The sequence below is a fragment of the Nelumbo lutea genome, chromosome 1, assembly GCF_056320005.1.
Source record: "Nelumbo lutea isolate HS-2025 chromosome 1, American lotus-T2T, whole genome shotgun sequence".
In the NCBI taxonomy this organism is placed as follows: Eukaryota; Viridiplantae; Streptophyta; class Magnoliopsida; order Proteales; family Nelumbonaceae; genus Nelumbo; species Nelumbo lutea.
In genome coordinates, this window is record NC_142684.1 from 22,022,081 (window position 1) to 22,040,327 (window position 18,247).

Sequence of the window (18,247 nt, forward strand, 5' to 3'; positions counted from 1 at the left end):
CGGTGACTACACAACCATCACCGCCGGCGACAAACAATCATTACCGGCGATGGGAAGGTATTGTCATATTTCTTGTTTTCTGCTGAGCTATGCCTTTTTGTTGTTTCGCACTTGATGATGCTGATCTATGAAAATAGTTCTTAAGGAACACCTTGGCAATTTCTTCCCCACCCAAAAATAAAAGACACATAATTTTACTAACTCGAACATCTTCTCCTACCACTTCTTCCATATCAGTTTTCTTCTCAACTGGCCTCGTTAGATCAAGGATCTCGATCTCATCATTATGCAGTCTCTTAAAGTTATGACAAGGCCATGCTCCCGAGACCCCATATTTCAATTGAGAGAAACCTTAGTCACATGTACCAGATGCCCTGAATTTCTTCCTTTTGATATTTTTGGGTTCGAAGGTAATTTACTTTTAACTCTATCCTCTTTCACCATTCCATCCTTGCTTCAAACCTCCTCCTACCCAATTCTTTGCCCAATCTCCCTTCTACAATTTCAACAAAACTTCCTGAGTAAAAAAAAATCCTCACCCACAACGAGTTTCCTTTTTTTTTTTTTTTCTTTTGGAATCCTTCTCATCATTTAGCATCCTCCTCATCTGAAGAAATGCTTTCACTTTCTATTATTGACAATTCATTTTCTTATCCCCTGCCTCAAGATCAGCAACACTTAACTGCACCATTGTGTTAAACTATGCCTTTTCAATAGAACCATTGTGCTAATCTCAAATAACTTTAGTGATTTCAATCTTCATTGTTGTCGTTAATACTTTCATAGTGAACAGTTGCATAACATAGAACAAAGGCAAAATTTTACAAGAAAAACAATGTGCTCACAAGAGGAATCTTTTATAATTCTTCCTCATTTTGATTAAACAATGTGATTTCCAGTTGAATCTCATGATGAAGCATGGCCAGTCCAAAAAAAAAAAACTGATAGTGAAGTATGCCACTCCTTTGCTGAAGGCAAAAGTTTCTGTTCCATTAATAGATCATGTTCACTGATAAAAAAAGGTGGCACCGCCCCCTGCATGAATTATTGATTTCTGTAAAATGCATTTATAGATGTTGCAGTCTACCAATGTTTATTGATTCCTTCTTTACTCCCAAATGAACCAGCTAAATCTAGTAGCCTTCCTGATTGCATATTATTATTATTTTTTTGATAATTGAGATTCCTAATCTCGTAATATCTTTTAATTGAGTTTTCCAACCAGATGATATCTTGGCACAATCATCACTGTGGGTGATTTTTTTGTCTTTGTTTTAAAAGAGATGAAAAAAATACAATACTTGAGGTTGATCCTGCAGCCGGTGATGATTGTTTGCCGCCGGCGGTGAAGGTTGTACAGTTGCCACCGGGCGGATGGAGAGAGAGTGTGAGATTCATCTGCAATAGAAAAGGAGAGAAAATCAGAGGACCGAGACCAACAATAGTAGTAACTAACGGGATTGAAAGCTATCGCATGCTTCAGCCCCTCACACGATTCTGAGAACAGGTGGCGTGTCCTCCCTATGCGTGCACATTGCCTGGATGCAACGGGCAGACGAATTCATACAAATCATGCCAAGGAGTTCGGCTTCAGTCAGGCCCGTTCGAACACTGTTCGAACAGCATTTTTAGCCTCGCATCGAAAACATCTTTATACTTTTATGATTTATTTCATGGGTAGAATATTACCAATACAAGGCTAGGGTTGTTTGAGGGCTTGCGGTGACTGAATCCCATCACTAACTGAAGCCGAACTCATCTGTTTTGTCCTCACTACACTTGGAAGAATCCACAGCCGACAGGTGGAGATCGTCGATGATAAATTGATGCAGTGTGGACTCTCATACCTTATTGATTTTCGTTTATCCGGGTTGGGTACCCGACATGCCCGACCCTGATCCCTTAGATCTATACTTATTGGGCCTGAGCATTACGGACCCAGCCCCAATTCAGAGTCCAAAGATTTAAACACAAAAGGGGAAAAAACCCTAACTCTCCGTCGTCGGAGAATGGAGAAACCATAATTACTGAGCGAGTGAGCGAGCTTCGATATCTTAGATTGAAGGGAATCGATCAAGTTACAGAGTTTCGAGAGGCTGAGAGAACGCGAGTCATGAGGTATTGAGGTTTAAAGGAGAAAGAAGGGAGACCTTGAATCTTTTTAATTTCTATTCTGAACTCTGGAATTTCAAGTCGAAATCGAAGCAGAAGGCAAGCCTAAACCCTGATCCTTGAGCTTGAAGCTTAAGAAGCTGAAAGAAACTTTGAGCCTTGAGTTTTGAAGCTTGAGTCGGTCAATTTTATTAGCATCCTGGTGAGGTTTTGAAGTTAGTTGCACGGTGCAGACTTGCAGGTGAGCCTCAATTTATTTTATGGAAGAGAAATTTGTCAATAAGATAGTGAGAGGGAGGAGATAAATTCCAGATTTGATATTTCTTCAATTTCAAGTCTGAAAGCTCTGCTTTCTCATGAAACCCTGTTATTTCCTTTTTTTCTTCTGCATCTAAACGTTAAAACTAAAATGTGGTAAATGCCTGATACCTTCCCTGGGTTTCTGACAATATCTGAAGCCTCCCTGAACTTTGAGGACTCCCCTGACTTTAACTCTTGGGGGGTAAATAGGCTTATAGACCCGTTCCGTTACTGTGACGTTAGCAAACCTAACCGAACCGAAATTGCTGATGATAAAATGCCAAATTTGGCCATGGATGAGAATCGTGAGGAGACGAGCATCGCCGCGACTCTCTCTCTCTCTCTCTCTCGCTCGCTCGGTCCTCACACTGCCAATACAGTAATCCCTAATCCAGAATCGACGTTCCTCTTGTTTAATCTTCCATCAAAATGGAACAAGCCCGATTCGTCATCGAATCGGCCGATGTCGAATCAATGGCGAAAGAATCAGGGCTCTCACTGCTGCAACTCCTTACGTCGTTGGTCAAATCCACACAAGACCTAGCGAGGCCCCCCATCTCCAAATACCATGTCGGAGCAGTCGGATTAGGATCCGACGGTCGAGTCTTCTTGGGAGTGAACCTCGAATTCCCTGGGCTCCCTCTCCACCACTCCGTTCACGCCGAGCAATTCCTGATAACTAACGCAGCCATCCACGGCAGCACCCGGCTCCGATACATCGCCGTCTCATCGGCCCCGTGCGGCCACTGCCGTCAATTCATGCAAGAAATACGTGGGGCCGCCGACATCAACATCCTTGTCACGTCGACGGAAAACGAGGGAGACAACCGGGAAGACGTCGCGTTTCGGCCGATGTCCCATTTCCTGCCCCAGAGATTCGGACCCGACGATCTGCTGAACAAGGATGTGCCGTTGCTTTTAGAGCCCCATCACAACGGCCTGACTTTCAGTTACGACCACGACGAGATTAATGGTGAGGCCAATCGGTGCTACAGTAACGACAGCGTTGTAGCAGATTATAACAAGCTAAAGTATGCCGCACTCGAAGCGGCGAACAAATCCCACGCGCCGTACAGTGGATGTCCATCTGGGGTGGCCCTTATGGACATGGAAGGGAAGATCTACAAAGGGTCGTATGCGGAATCGGCAGCGTATAATCCAAGCCTGGGGCCAGTTCAGGCAGCGCTGGTGGCGTATGTGGCGGCCGGCGGTGGCGGTTATGAGAAGATTGTGGCAGGGGCGCTGGTGGAGAAGGAAGGAACAGTGGTGGGCCAAGAAGGCACGGCACGGCTGTTGCTGCAGTCAGTATCGCCACGATGTGATTTTGTAGTGTTCCATTGCAATTCGGCTTCCTCTACATGTAAAAAGCCCTGTTAATAACATTGATTTGGAGGATGACGACTGAAATTGATGTACAAAAGATATAGATTTTAATAGGGGCAGAACGGTTGGTTTAACTCTCTCTCTCTCTCTCTCTCCTTAAAAGTGAGGGAAAGGGTTAGAAGTCCATTTAACCCCCAAAAATCAGGGGACTTTTTTGGGTCGGGTCAAAGTACAGAGGAGGTTGGGGAGGTTCAAGGCATTGTCAAAATCCCAGGGCAGGTTTAAGGCATTAAAATTTTTTGCATTGTTTTTCTTCTCTTATTCGATTGTTGTCAATTGTCATATTATATGATTTGTAGTATTTTTAGACACTAGATGATAGAAATGAGGCAGTTATTTTGATTGTTGTCTATAAATTCCACATGATTTCGCCATTCTGATTATGGAAATGAGGTTCAAGTACTGATTTCATTTCTAATTCTTCTTTCAAGTAACGGAAAATGGCTTCTTTTGAGGTTCAACTTCCAGTGATGATATCATGTATCTTCTATGACTGTCTAATTTATGGGTTCTTGTATTATCCTATTCATGAGGAAATTGTTTACAATTTTGGATGAAAATTTAAGAATAAGAAATTATAGACCTCACTCAGTTCTGATGAAACTTTTAGGTTTGTTGTTATTATATAACGAACTATTAGGCATTTTTTTTGTAAGCAAAGTTCATTCATAAACCAAAAGGAACACAAAGAAGAAAGCCTCTGCGAACTGATCAACATTCTCCATAGGCAGAGGCATATTACTTTTACATAGTCTTCCTATCTTTTCTGTAATTTTCAGGAACTATTCATACTTTTCTGGATTTTTGAATTATAATATTATTTATTTATGAAATCATGATTCACTGGGTTGTCTTAGTGGTTGGACCATTTGACTTATGGGCCAGCAGCGATATGGATTGTGTTCAGTCTAAGTCTCGTACTCTCATTATATTGTATTTAATTGAGAAGCAGAGAGAGTGAGGGAGAATAACAAAAGATAGAGGAGCGCGATGAACAAGGACAAGATATTCAAGCTTGCAAAAGGGTTTAGAGGAAGAGCCAAGAACTGTATTCGAATAGCAAGGGAGAGAGTGGAGAAGGCCTTGCAGTACTCATACAGGGACCGTCGCAATAAGAAGAGGGACATGCGCTCCCTCTGGATTGAAAGGATCAATGCCGGCACCCGCTTGCATGGGGTAAGTTGACTCAAAGCCTTAATTGATGCATCCTCTATTTTTTGAAGTTCATTTGGAGCCATCAATTCCATGGGCATACTTGTTTGGGTATGACTAAGATATGGAAAAGATATGATATCTGAAAAACTTCTGACCAGTCAACTGGAATCATAAACATGGTGGCCAATCAGGTGTTATTTATCAAAATTCATGGGTGGGTTTTGATTGGTGAAAACTCTTCCTATACCATATCTTTTCCGCATCGTAGTTTTTCCCTACTTGTTTATGTTTATAAAAACTTAGTATATGTTCACATTTTAAAGAATCCATTTTTGCAAACTAAGTCTAGGTTTTAGTATAGATGAATGGAGACTTTATCAATGAGAACTAGATTTTATGTAGAGGTGTTATATTTGGGAGATGTGAAAAAAAAATCTTCAAGTTGCATATCTGAGCTCTTACCCTCTACAGAAGTCATCACATTTTGAATATGCACCTTGTCTATTTAACCAGTACCTCCACATCTTGGACTTCTTCAACTTGCTCTATCTGTTGAACTAGCTTTAAATTGCTAAAAAGTGTTGGGTAATATGAAGGTACTAACATGGACTTGTTTGGGGTTGAGGCCCAAAGCGCACCAGGTGCACACCTTTTGAAAGGGGCTATGCCTGGGCCTAGGCGAGGTGCATGCCAATTGCCAACATAGATTTCTGTATGCTTGTTGAATAATAATGATTTGCTTGGAAAATGAAATGATGCTAAGGCTCAGTTTGGAAAGGGCACAACTACAAATATGTACAGTGCAAATACATACAAAATAACACAAAATACAAGGTTTTGCACTACATATTTGTTTTCATACTCTTTCCAAACTGAGCCTAAGGTCCATATCATATTCTTTTGGAGGATTCTCAAAAAAACTATGGTGATTCTCTCTTTTTTTTTTGGGTACAATGGGAACAAGCTCTAACACAGCTGAGGGATGGAGTAACCCCACAGACCCTCTAGCGTAACCCTTTCAATTACAGGACAAACAGTAGGAATTTCATTATTATGCCCAAGGTTGGCAATGCAGTCAGCTAGATTCTCAATTCTTTTTTTTTTTTCCTTTTCTATCGGGGTAGATTTCTTTGTGGGACATATTCTAGATGTTCAAGGTATTTGCTAATATCTTCGAGGACTTCACTCATCAAACAAAGATTTGGAATGAGGTAGCCCTTAGAGAATAGCATGTATGCTTGATTTGGTTAAACACTCTTTTCTTTGAGGTTTTACCTCTATTTACTAATACCTACACAATACAGTTATGCAAGTCATAAACCTAGTTGTAATCAATGGTAAAGGTAATGTTTCTATCCTTCATTGCATACTAATGGTTCTCCATGCCACACAAAAAATAAAAAGAAGAGAAAAAAAGAATACCCCATTTGTGATTGGCTCAAGCAGTATCTGTGTGTACTCTCAAGTGATTTTTTGGGTTGTCATTTTAAGTTTTCAAGAATGTTTTATGTGCAAATCTGCTATAGTTTGTGATTTATATCTTTTCATCTTCCCTCTGTTACTGTCTGCTGTTAGGTAAATTATGGTAACTTCATGCATGGGCTGATGAAGGAGAACATCCAACTGAATAGGAAGGTACTGTCAGAACTGTCAATGCATGAGCCATATAGCTTCAAGGCCCTAGTAGACATTTCCCGTAATGTCTTCCCTGGAAACAAGAAGGTGGTGATTCCTCCAAAAAAGGAAGGCCTGTCAATTGTTGCATAACCATCCACTTTATCCTCTCTAATCTTTTAGAGCTCAAAAGTTTTATAAGACCACAGAAAATTTTGAAAGAAAACTAAAAGAAAGAAATAAGCAAAAGAACCTTCTGTTTTTTCTGGTTCTTCTCGTGGTAGGTCTCTTCACTCTTCAACATTCCAGAAATTTATTGTGGCATGCTTAGGAATTTGGAAATAGAAATACTTTTCACTTCATCTATTCTTGAACTTAATGCAGTAGAACGAAATTGTTCTGAGAATACAATGTGCTCAGTGCATGTTATATTTACACATGGTACACCCGCATTTTCTGAGAGACCACAACTTTGTTGATTCCTGATTTCTTACATACATTGCAATACTTGTGAACCTTGGATAAGAGATCTGGTGCTTAAAGTATTGAGACAAGTAGGAGAAGAAATAAATCAGACAACAGAATCTATGGAGTTGTCAACTGTATTTACAGGAAAACTTTGATAGGACGATTTACCCAGAACGGGTAGGTCTCTTTTCTCTTGGGAGGGGTTGAAAAAAGAATGCTTCAAGCAAGGATCCAGTGCATGTGAAACAATTCCAGAGGAGGCCTCTTTATCGTAATCTGATCCCTTGAACTAGTTTTAAGGGTAGACGTCAGACGGCATGCTTAATGGTGTTCATTCTCTAGTGTTTTTATCTGGCAATGATCAAAATATAGATATCCGTATGGGTGCATCCAAATATGCAGATGCAGGATACACTGATGAAAATAATTTTAAATAGTTTTAAAACAAATAAAATCAGGAAACAAATAAAAATTTGTGAGGTGGGTAAAGTGAAGATTTGGAACCATTCTCTTTTATATGTAATGACTTAACGACGAGGAATCATGATTCCAAACATAGTCAGAGCCCATTGAAGAGCTTCAACATTGATTCGGTTATTGACTGAGCCACTTTTCTGGGCTTTTCACCAAACATAGGCTTTTCATGTTGCGCCCACCTTGCACCACCAAAAGCCATTGCGTGGAAGCCATCCTAAATGGGCACCGAAGAAGCCACTTTTTTGTTTTAAGAAGCAATTTTATTTGGAAAAAAAAAGGAAGTTCATGTTTTCAAAAACATCAAATCTATGTATTTAAAACATGGGTTCAACTATAATTTATGGTTTTCATCAAGATTCACCAGGGGGGGGTTGATTGGTCAAAGTCTTTTCGGTATCATGTATTCTGGCATCATAGATTATTCCTTAGGCTTAGTTTGGAAAGGGTACAAATACAAATATGTAGAGTGCAAAATCTTGTATTTTGTATTATTTTGAATTTATTTGCACAGTACATAATTGTATTTATACTCCTTCCAAAGCCTTTGGAACACTTTGAAAGGAGTGCAAATACAAATATGTACAACACACATATAGGGTTAGAAATACAGAATACAAGGCTCAGTTTAAAGGAATACAAATACAAAATATGTACCATGCAGAACCCTGTATTTGTATTGTATATTGTATTTATAAACCTTGTATTGTATTTGCATTTTGCATAAATGTATTTACACTCTTCCCCAAATGATATATGAAACATGATATCAAATCACCAAATGAATGCATATATTTAAACCAGAAAGATCATTTAGGCTATGTTTGGCTTGAAGGAAAAGGTAGGGAAAGGAAGGAAAAGGAAGGGGTACTTATACAAAGTTTGTAAAGGTTTCCCCCTACTTTTTCCTTCAAACCAAACACAGCCTTAAAGGAGTGTTTCCACTCTTGTTCAAAGTGGCTGTACTCCTTGCCATACTCCAAAATAGATATGTTCATGGGCCGGGCTTTCATTCTGTATTAACAGATTTTTTTAAGGCCCGAGCTTGAGCTTGGCCCGACCATCGGGCCTACAATTTGGGCGTGAGCCTGACTATTAGCCCATACTGTTACTATTACTACTACTGAAGCGACTAAATAGAGAGAGAGAGAGAGAGAGAGAGAGAGAGAGAGAGAAGAAATAAAAAAAATATATATATATATATATATATATTAAATTATAAATATTCATTTTAATAAATATTATATTATTTATATATTTTATATAATATATAAAAATACATATTATATATTTTATAAAATATATCTTGTTGAGTTGGCTGGGCTTTTTTAACAAATCCTGAGCTTGGCCCGAAACATAGTCGGGCTTATTGTGTTAGGCCTGAGGTCAGGCCCGCGGGGCTAATTACATGACCAAGCCCAATAGGGGTGTAGGCCGGGCCGGGCCGAGCCATCGGGCTATTTGACCAATGAACAGGTCTACTCCAAAATCATCACCTAAATTTGCAGTATCAGCATTTAAGGTGTTGAAATGGACACATTCAAGGGAATTTTCAGTTGAATCATCAAGGGTCGAGTTGGTAAACCAATAAAACTTCTCAAGCAAAGTTATATGAAAAGTTGTTACTCCATCAAGGCCATTTTCATTTATTGGTAAATAAGAGGGGGAAAGTTGGTCAATGGGTATTTCTTTTCCATTGTTCTTTTTGCAACAAGTAATTAAGTACTGGGCCCCATAGTAAAGCCAATTCCATTTACATGAGTAAAACTTACCCATCTCTCATGTGGGTAAGTAGCTTTCCTACTTAAGGGAAAAATTTATAAAGCATAATAGAACAAGTTTGTCCATTTTAATATTGGTTTTTTTGGGTAAAAAAGTCATTATATTACTTATCTGGGGAATCAAAAGAATATGGGTAAATGAATTTATCCGGGTAAGTGTTACTTAGGAAACATTTAATTGTGCATTTACCCAAGTAAGTGACAAATTTGTAAACAAAATGGGCCCAAAAGTAAAGTTCTTCACATGGATGGCAATCCAAAAAAAGTGCAATTCAAATCTCCTACACACAAGAATCCTACCCACACCTACCCCACATGACGCTATAGCTATACACCGGGGACAAATGGGGAGATGTTCCTAATGCACAGCTACAGTGAGCGTGGGTAGGAGATCCCAACCAGAAAAAAGTGCCTTACAAAGGAGATATTGAAGGGGAGGTTGAATATAATAGATGGGGGGGGGGGTGTTGAGGAAACTATTTGTATATGCCCTATAGTTTCAAAAGTTACTCATGTATACCTTGACCTTCTCAACGGTAAATGTAAGAAATAAAACATAAAAGGAAAAGATGTCCTTAAATGTTTCATTAAAATTTCAAATAGAGATTGAACTAAAATCACAGGCATTGAAATAGAGATTGAGAAAGGGGTGTCCAAAGAAGTAAAACTCCTTTTTGGGATGCTATTTGAAACTCAAATGGTTTAAATTGGTCGACATGTGGTTGTAGAGTCTCACTTGCCGATGCAGTGGAAGAAGAATGAATAAAGAAAAATAAATTGATACAGAATAGAAGAAAGGAAAGAGAGAAAATAAGAAGGGAAGGAAAGAAAAAAAAATAAGGAAAATGAATAAATAAAATAATGAAAAAAATGAAGCTAAACACTCCTTCCTAGCTGAGATCTGAATGGGATTTGACCACAATTTATTGTTGTTTGCTCTTCTAGAGAAACTTCTCCTTGTTCTCTCGCCTTCTCCCATTTCTCTCTGAAGTTGAAATAATGGAGGTCTTTTCTTGGCCTTTTTTTTAGTTTCAATTGAGTTCTAGAAGTTCTTGGAGTTATAAATCTCTTCCTCCCCCCTTCTTCCCTCTCCGTTTTCTTCATCACTGCTGGTTGTTGGAAAAAGTTGTGTTGTTTGAATATAAATTGGGGGAATCACTATTTTGAATAGTTTAGATTTTTTTTTTGAAAGCCATGAATAGTTTAATTTGTGATTTATATATGGATTTTATTTATTTTATTGCTTATTTTGGTGACCGTTAATTACTGTATTGCTTTTTAAGTTGAATATGCACTAAGGTGGTTTAGATCTAAAAATTGAGCTGATTAAGTGTATCTTAATGGGATCAAGAAGGTGGGATTTCATGGCAATGCTATCGAGAAATATCGTTTTCTCTAATAAAATGCAAATTTTGAATTGTTGGGATGGTGGATTTTAATCTCTTTATAGATTAAATTCCATGGGTGTTTGATAGATTAATTACATGGTTGAACACACTTAACACATGCACTTTGAAGTGGTTTCAAAATTCCCACTAAAATTCTTGTTTTGTCTTATTTTCTCTTTTAAGTCTTTTTCTATAAAGAAAAATTATAAAAATTGTTTTGGATTTTAAGTAAGATCTTACTTGCACCCCTTAGAAGTATAAAGAGGAGAATATAGAGAATTGCTATTGTGTTCACATGTACACACATGTATGTGGCACAATGAAGTGCTTAGGTGCACTTTGCTCGTCTTGCTTAAGGGAACTATATATTATTAGATGATATGAAGATGCACCACTCACAAGTGAGATGAGATGATATGAGATAAGATGAAATAAAATGAGATGAGACAAGATGAAATGAGATGTGATGAGGCAAGACGAGACGAGATGACCATCACAAGCAAGATATCACAAATTACAAAACTCTCATTGCAAGTGAGATTTCCATCACAATATGGAAATCATAAATTGTGAGTCGTGATTTACAAACCACAAATCACATTTGACCTGGGTTGCGAATCACACAAACTTACACAAAAGTGAAATGAAACACTTTGGGATGCCAAAATAGGACTATTGACATTTTAATTTAATGCCAACATTCATGAATTGTTTACTTGTGATCAAGGGACATCATCTAATAATTAACGACCATTACTCATTAACTATTAATTAACTTTGAATAGTCACATAATTTAAAAATGTGGTTGTACAAACAGTCTCTTCAAACAAATAAGTTTCTTTTCAGGGTGTAAGTCATGTTATTTTCTACACAAGTTTACAATATAGAATACTCTCTCTCAATATAAGTGGCTACTCTCTCACAAAAAAGTTTCTTTGGAGATTCTTTAAGTAGTTTCTCATCCAAGGATCTTTTGTATATTAGGAATGGACTTTCTTGGAATCTACCAACGAACTTAGTCACTTGAGTGGGGGAAAATAACATTTTAAAGGAAATGCCTCCAAATTTTTGAAACTACATTTCCAATAGTGGCAATTGAGTTTTTCACCAATACTGATTCTCCTATGAATGCAATGGGTTTACCTCTTGAGAAGGGAACTTGTGGTGGAAAATGTCATCATTGATTCATTGTGTCATAATCTAATAGTCTATTTAGTGAGCCTGGAGAGCATGGTCTGATTATTACATCTAACAACAACATTGCAACTAGAATCTTGTGCTTCAACATCCCAAATAGAACTCCTTCTAGTCGAATTGAATTAAAAGAAACTTTTAATTCTCCCTTGAATGTGAATAGTAGACTATTATTTACAGAGGTTCCAGTGATACTTAACAGTATGTCATGACTACCCTAATAGCTTGAATTCAACAAATTGAACCTTTCTGTTTACAATTATCATGTAGTAGAATCCTTCTATCATATAATGTCCTGAAAGAGTTATGTCAGCCCTAATAGCTCAATCATGTCACACTAAATTTATAATGACTCATATGGTGACACTTGCAACTCTTCTATAAACCATATTGCCTTAGCAAAAGACTTCTGAGTTACACCAAATCTAGTTGCATAGGGCATTCTCTTTCCACATGGAGAGTAAGATCAATATTGTGCATTCACATGCCTCCATATATAAGTTACCATAGTTGACATGTACGTGCATTATGCCCTTGATTAGGGTATAAGTATTTACGCTATCAAACTATTAAGGTTCATATACAAGGTATCCATGATGCCTCGGGTCTAAGGATTATCTACACAACTGCAATAATAGAATCATTTATTCACAAGATATTCCATGTAACTATTCTATTAGTGGGTCAAGTTTAGTGAACCTGTTCTCTAACAAGCACCCACATATTTGCTTGAGTGTCTCCACAAAAGTTACTTGAGATTCATCACCCTACTAAGGAAAAAAATAATATGTACTAGTTTATTCAAATCATCAAAGCCCTCTTGAAGATCCTCCAACTAAGAACTTTTTAAATATCTTGTATCAAGATAATCATATCTCAAATTCTTAATACACTTAAGAATACACCACTTGTCACAGATGCTTTGGACCATTCACGTAAAATACAATATCAGAATACATGAATGAAAAATGCCCATTTATTAATAAAATGTAAAGAGTACAAAATTTCCCTTGTACAATGTTACATTATTGGTTTTAGGGCATATGCATAAGCAAAATGACATTCAAAATCACTTGATTAAAACTTAAAACTATAGCTAAGCAAAAAGGTAATTTCATGCAAATACATTAGCACCATGTCATTTAATGATGATAATCCTGAACTAGAATGCTACTATAAAAATTTTGAAAACCAAACTCTTGGAAAAAAAAGGGTTGAGGAAGATGAAATCAAGGAAGCAATTTTTGCCATGGACATATCAAAGGCACTAGGTCCATATGGATCTACAATAGATTTCTAGTTTTCTACTAGGATTGTTAGGAGATCACAAAGGAGGATTTGATAAAGTGTTTCTAGAGTTTCACAGGAGGGGAATAGTTAATCTAGGAATAAACTCCACTTTTATTACCTGGGCCAAAAAAGTCTAATGCTAGTCATCCGAAGGATTTCAAACCCATTAGTTTGATTGCCAACATTTATAATTGCTAAAGTGTTGTCTTTAAAGATAAAGAAAGTGTTCCCTTCAATTATTTTTCAATTCCAATGGGTCTTTATTTAGGACAGGTAGATTGTGGACCAAATTCTTATTGTGAATGAATATGTAGAGGCTCAAAAAAGGTATAGGAAAATGGGAGTGACAATTAAACTAGACTTGGAGAAAGCTTATGACCTTGCAGATTGGGAGTTTTTAATAAACATTATAACAAATTGCAGTTTTAAAGAGTTGTGGTGCAAATGGATCAAGAGATGCTTATAAGCTAGCCATTTTTAATAATTGTTAATATGATGGTGGTAGATTTTTTTTTGAAGTTATTAAAGGCTTTAGAGAAGGTGATCCCATTTCCCCTTTCCTCTTCACTTTGGTGGTAGAAGTTCTAAGCTGGTTAATATCAATGGCTAGTCAGTTGTAATTATATAAAGGATGAATGTTGGAGAGGGATAGAGTGTTGATCACTCATCTTCAATTTGTGGATGGCATATTGTTTTTTTTTTTTTTTTTTTTTTTTGTGACGGGAATAATAGAGTTAGGGTTGAAAATTTGAAATTAGTGGTGGGCCTTTTTGAAAGATAGAGTGTTGATCACTCATCTTCAATTTGTGGATGGCATATTGGGTTTTTTTGTGATGGGAATAATAGAGTTAGGGTTGAAAAATTGAAATTAGTGGTGGGCCTTTTTGAAATAACGTTTAATTTAAAAGTCAATTGGAACAAGAGCATGATAGTTGGTATAAATGTGGAAATAGAGGAATTAAGTCTTATGGCTAAGAATTTGGGGTGAGAGAGATGGAATTGGCCATTAAAATATTTAGGATTACCTCTAGGGATAACTCAAGATCACATAGTTTTTGGAATCCGATGGTAGAGAGGATAAAGAAAAGATAGGCATGGTGGAAAATAAATTATATCTCTTTAGGTGGGAGAATCGCTTTGATACAATCCATATTGGTTAATCTCTCTTTTTATTTTATGCCCGTCTTCACTATATCTCAAGTAGTTATGAAGAGAGTGAAAGAATTGATTCAGAATTTTCTTTGGGAACTAGGAGATAGGAAAAATGCTCATTTGGTGAGATGGGAGAAGGTGGTTAAAAGGAAGAAGGGTGGTTTAGGTTTAAGAAACATCAACTTGAAAAACTTGGTTCTATTAGATAAATGGTTATGGTGTTTCTCCTTGGAGAATGAAAGGTTGTGGCATAAAGTGGTTTCAAGTATTCATAGGCTCTCAATGAATTTTTGGGATGTTAGTATTCTACGCAAAGCTAATTTTGTTACATTGTGGAAAGCAGTACATGGTATTCTCCTTTGTTTCATGAGCATGTTAGGTTGATTTGGCTTGTAGTAATAAAATTATATTTTAGGAAGATGTTTGGATTGGAGAGCTTCCTTTAAAAGATGTGTTTCCCTCTTTCTTTTCTCTCTCAAGTTAAAAAAAACACGTATCTAAATCTCTCTTTCTATTAGGTTGAGCTAAAACAAGAGTCTAAAATGACTTCAATCTCTTGCCTACTTAATATTTTGGAGAAGTTAGACTTTGATGTATCTATGAGTGATAGTTAGGTTTGGTCTCATTCTGTTGGGTTGTTTACTTGTAAATCCTTATTTTCCTCTTTTGTGCCTCTTCCTCTCCTTTTCTTGTGAAAGAAGTTTGGAGTATGCCTATTCCCCTAAAAACTAGACCTTTCTTGTTGGAAAGTTTATCATGGTTGCATTAATACGTGTGGCTTGTTGCAAAGGAAAAGACCAAAATGGTGCTTTTTGTGTAAATTTAATGGTGAGTATGCTTACCACATCTTAATCTCTTGCCTCTTTGGTAGTGTTCGAGAACATTTAAAAGTTCTTATTTAAACAAGTACTTTTAAGACATTGGACCACATAAGTGGTTTTTAAGTACTTATGGGTGTTTGGTAAAAAAGAGGGTAAGAAGTACTTATTGTTAAAAAAAGTACTTAAAAAAGTGACATGGATGTGGTTTTTTTTTTTTCAGCACTTTTTGAAGAAGTGCTTCTTCATTCGAATGGGACAAACCCATCCCTATTTTTTAATGACAAAACTACCCCCACTTGAGTTTATCATCTTCTTCCATTCGAAACCCTACAACAACAGGCAGCGACAACGTTTGGTTGCAGGTCCACAGGCAAATTTGGGTGTTAAATCCAATTTCTTTGAGTGTTAAATCCAATTTCTTCAATCGGGAAGAAGAGGAAACAACGTCGTCACGGGAGGATTTCCTCGGCCGATTCTCATGAACACGAAAACAACCAAATGGTTGCTGAAGTGGTAGAATTAGAAAGATAAGAAGAAAGCAGAGAATTGAACCAAAACATGAAGAAGAGGAGGAGGAGACAAAAATCGCAATAGACGGTACCATCGCCTCCATAGTCTTCGCCACCTTGATTTTGAGACGTCTACGACTAAGAAACTAGAAAATCCCAAGGCACGGTTGTTGGGTTCTCCGACGGATAACGAGAATCATTCAAAAAACAAGGTCTCCTGCCATCATGAGGCTATTGAAGAAGCCGAGGAGAATGGGTAAGAGGCAGTGGCCCTTGAGGGAGAAAAATCTGGTTCCTGGAGGAGAAGCAATGATGATGAGAAATAGGAGAAGAAGAAGAAGAGGAGGAAAGGAGGGCAGGTGGTTTCATCCTATTTTCAGAAGGCCAATAAAGAAAAGGAGATGGAGATTGACGAAGTTCTTTGCAATTCCCAATGCTTGTTGATGAATTCTAAGGTTAGAAAAGATGGGGAGCTTGATGAGAAGCAAGGTAAGAGGAGCAAGAATAGGGTGGGGGAACAAAATTTGCATAATCAGATTGAGGGAGTGGAGGTGTTTTCATCCGATTCTTATAGAACTGTGAAGGTGGAAGAATTGCAATTGAAGGAGGAGGTAGATAAAATAGAAGATTCTACCTCTAGGAAGAGGAGAGCGTGTCATCCTCTGTGCAAATTTCAGTACTCTCCAACTTCACCTGCTAGAGAAGACAACAAACTTGATGAGGAGGAAGAGATTGGCTCAACAAAGAGTAGTAGTAACTGGATGGTTGATGAGAATGTCTCTACTGAAGTAGTGAGGGTAACAATGTTTCCCCCTGATTTCCATGCTACAGTGAAAGCAGAAAGGGTGCAAGTGGAGGAGAATACCAAACATCCCTAGGAGAGGGAGAGATTTGAGTAATCTACAATGGAGGGTAAAATTGTCATTTGTGTCAATATAAGCATTTATGGGGAAAGTAGTTTACCAAACATCCCCACTCCAATAAGTGCTTAAAAACATAATAAGTGATTTGAAAAGTAGGTTACCAAACAACCTTAAGTGGTTGTTAAAATAAGTACTTCTAACGTAACAAATACTTCTTTAAACAAGTACTTAATCATCAAACAAGGACTTTGTTTGCTGTATTTGGGAATGGTTTTACTTGCTTTTTGGTTGTAGGTGGATCCCTCTTATTAGTTTGGATAGGCTCTTTAGCCCATCTTTCTTAAGGAGCACTAGGAGAAGATGCAATTATGGAGATGCACAAGGGCAATAGTAGTTTGGATTGAAAAGAGAGAGACCCAAAAATCTTCGAGTAGAAAGAGAAGAATAAGGAGTCAATTATCGAGATTGTTACTCTAACGGTAGCATACTAGGTGAAGACTATGAAGTGCTTTTTTCAGATTTTTATAGTAGAAGACTTCTTCAATAGTTGGGATTCAATTGTTGGCTCATCATCTAGGAAGCAAAGAATCCATGAGGTTTGGTCAACCCCAGGTGGAGGATGGATGAAACTTTAATGGAAGTAGTTTGGGAAATCCAGGACCCTTTATAGTTGGCGTGATTTAGGATGAAGGAAGGAACATATGTAGATTGCTTTTAGAGCCAATTAGACAAAGTGATTCAGTTGGGGCAGAGTTAATGGCTGCTGTTTTGAGGTACAAAAAGCAAAGGAAATGGGAATCACAAGGTTGATTGTGGAAGAGGATTCAAAAATAATAATTTGGTGGCTGAAGAAAGAAAAGGGGGTGATTTAGCTATATTAGAATGATCTAAGGCAGTTCAAGATGTTGTCAAGATCTATGAACATTCAAGTTAGATGGGTAAGAAGGCTCGTTAATGGATTGGCTGATGGATTAGCTAAGCAAAGAGTGCATAGAGATCACCTGTATTGGGCTTAATTACAATGGGGTGTTGGGTTCTTTTGATGTAAAGGGTGTTCAGATTTAACAACTTCTTGTTGTAACATTTTTCTTAATTAGTTTTAATAAAATTTTCTTTGTTTCTGATAAAAAAGAAGTAATATATCCAAAATAATTATGCCATTATCATAGTTGTCAAGGCGACTAGGCAAGGCTAGGCAACGCCCAGTCTCCTAGGCGGGTGCCTAGGCGATGGAATCTGACCTAAACTATTTTATAAGTTTAGGAACTAGGAAGGGAGTAGGTTTGGCTGTTAAAAATAATAAGTGTAGGAGAATAGGGGTGGAGCCCCGGTTTTTTCAAAAAAAAAAAAAGCATCGACTCTGGGCTGGAAGAAGGAGGAGGAGGGGTATAGGGGCGGAGCCCCTGTTTTTTCGAAGAAAAAATGAACTGAAGCTGGGCTTGAAGAGAAGAAGCCCCTGTTTTTTTTCGAAAAAAAGAGCACTGAAGCTGGATTTAGGCGCCCACCTAAGTCTCTGGGCGGTCGCCTAGTATACAAAACTATAGGTGTTTGGGCGAGGTGACACTGTAAAACCGCCTAGTTGCCTTGGTGATGCCTAGGTGTTGCCTTGACCACTATGGCCATTATCCTTACTGGTTCAGTGGCATGTGCAAGAAAGAGAGAGAAAGAGGAAAAGAGCTATAGTAAATATGGAATTCTTTCAAGAAATGACTGCCTTGAAAAAAAATTGAAGTGCAACTAGA

General features: G+C 37.6%; 2 protein-coding genes and 1 pseudogene across 3 annotated transcripts; all 3 read left to right on the top strand.

Moving 5' to 3' along the window:
* The first annotated feature begins 1,850 nt into the window (after positions 1-1,850).
* LOC148873908 (uncharacterized) lies at positions 1,851-6,999 on the top strand. Of its 2 annotated transcripts, none has more exons than XM_088964156.1 (3): positions 1,851-2,353; positions 4,748-4,971; positions 6,526-6,999. In XM_088964156.1, exons 2-3 carry the CDS (start codon positions 4,786-4,788, stop codon positions 6,715-6,717), a joined length of 378 nt encoding a protein of 125 aa, XP_088820282.1. In that variant the 5' UTR covers positions 1,851-2,353; positions 4,748-4,785; the 3' UTR covers positions 6,718-6,999. The 2 variants fall into 2 exon arrangements, with proteins under 2 accessions (XP_088820282.1, XP_088820283.1); XM_088964157.1 differs by having other exon boundaries at positions 1,854-2,353; positions 4,745-4,971.
* On the top strand, positions 2,416-4,151 carry LOC148873909 (cytidine deaminase 1-like). The gene has a single exon (XM_088964155.1). It carries the CDS (start codon positions 2,842-2,844, stop codon positions 3,787-3,789), a length of 948 nt encoding a protein of 315 aa, XP_088820281.1. The 5' UTR covers positions 2,416-2,841; the 3' UTR covers positions 3,790-4,151.
* An 8,692-nt stretch (positions 7,000-15,691) lies between the features above and the next one.
* LOC148873910 (uncharacterized) lies at positions 15,692-16,520 on the top strand (annotated as a pseudogene).
* The last annotated feature ends 1,727 nt before the right edge of the window (positions 16,521-18,247 follow it).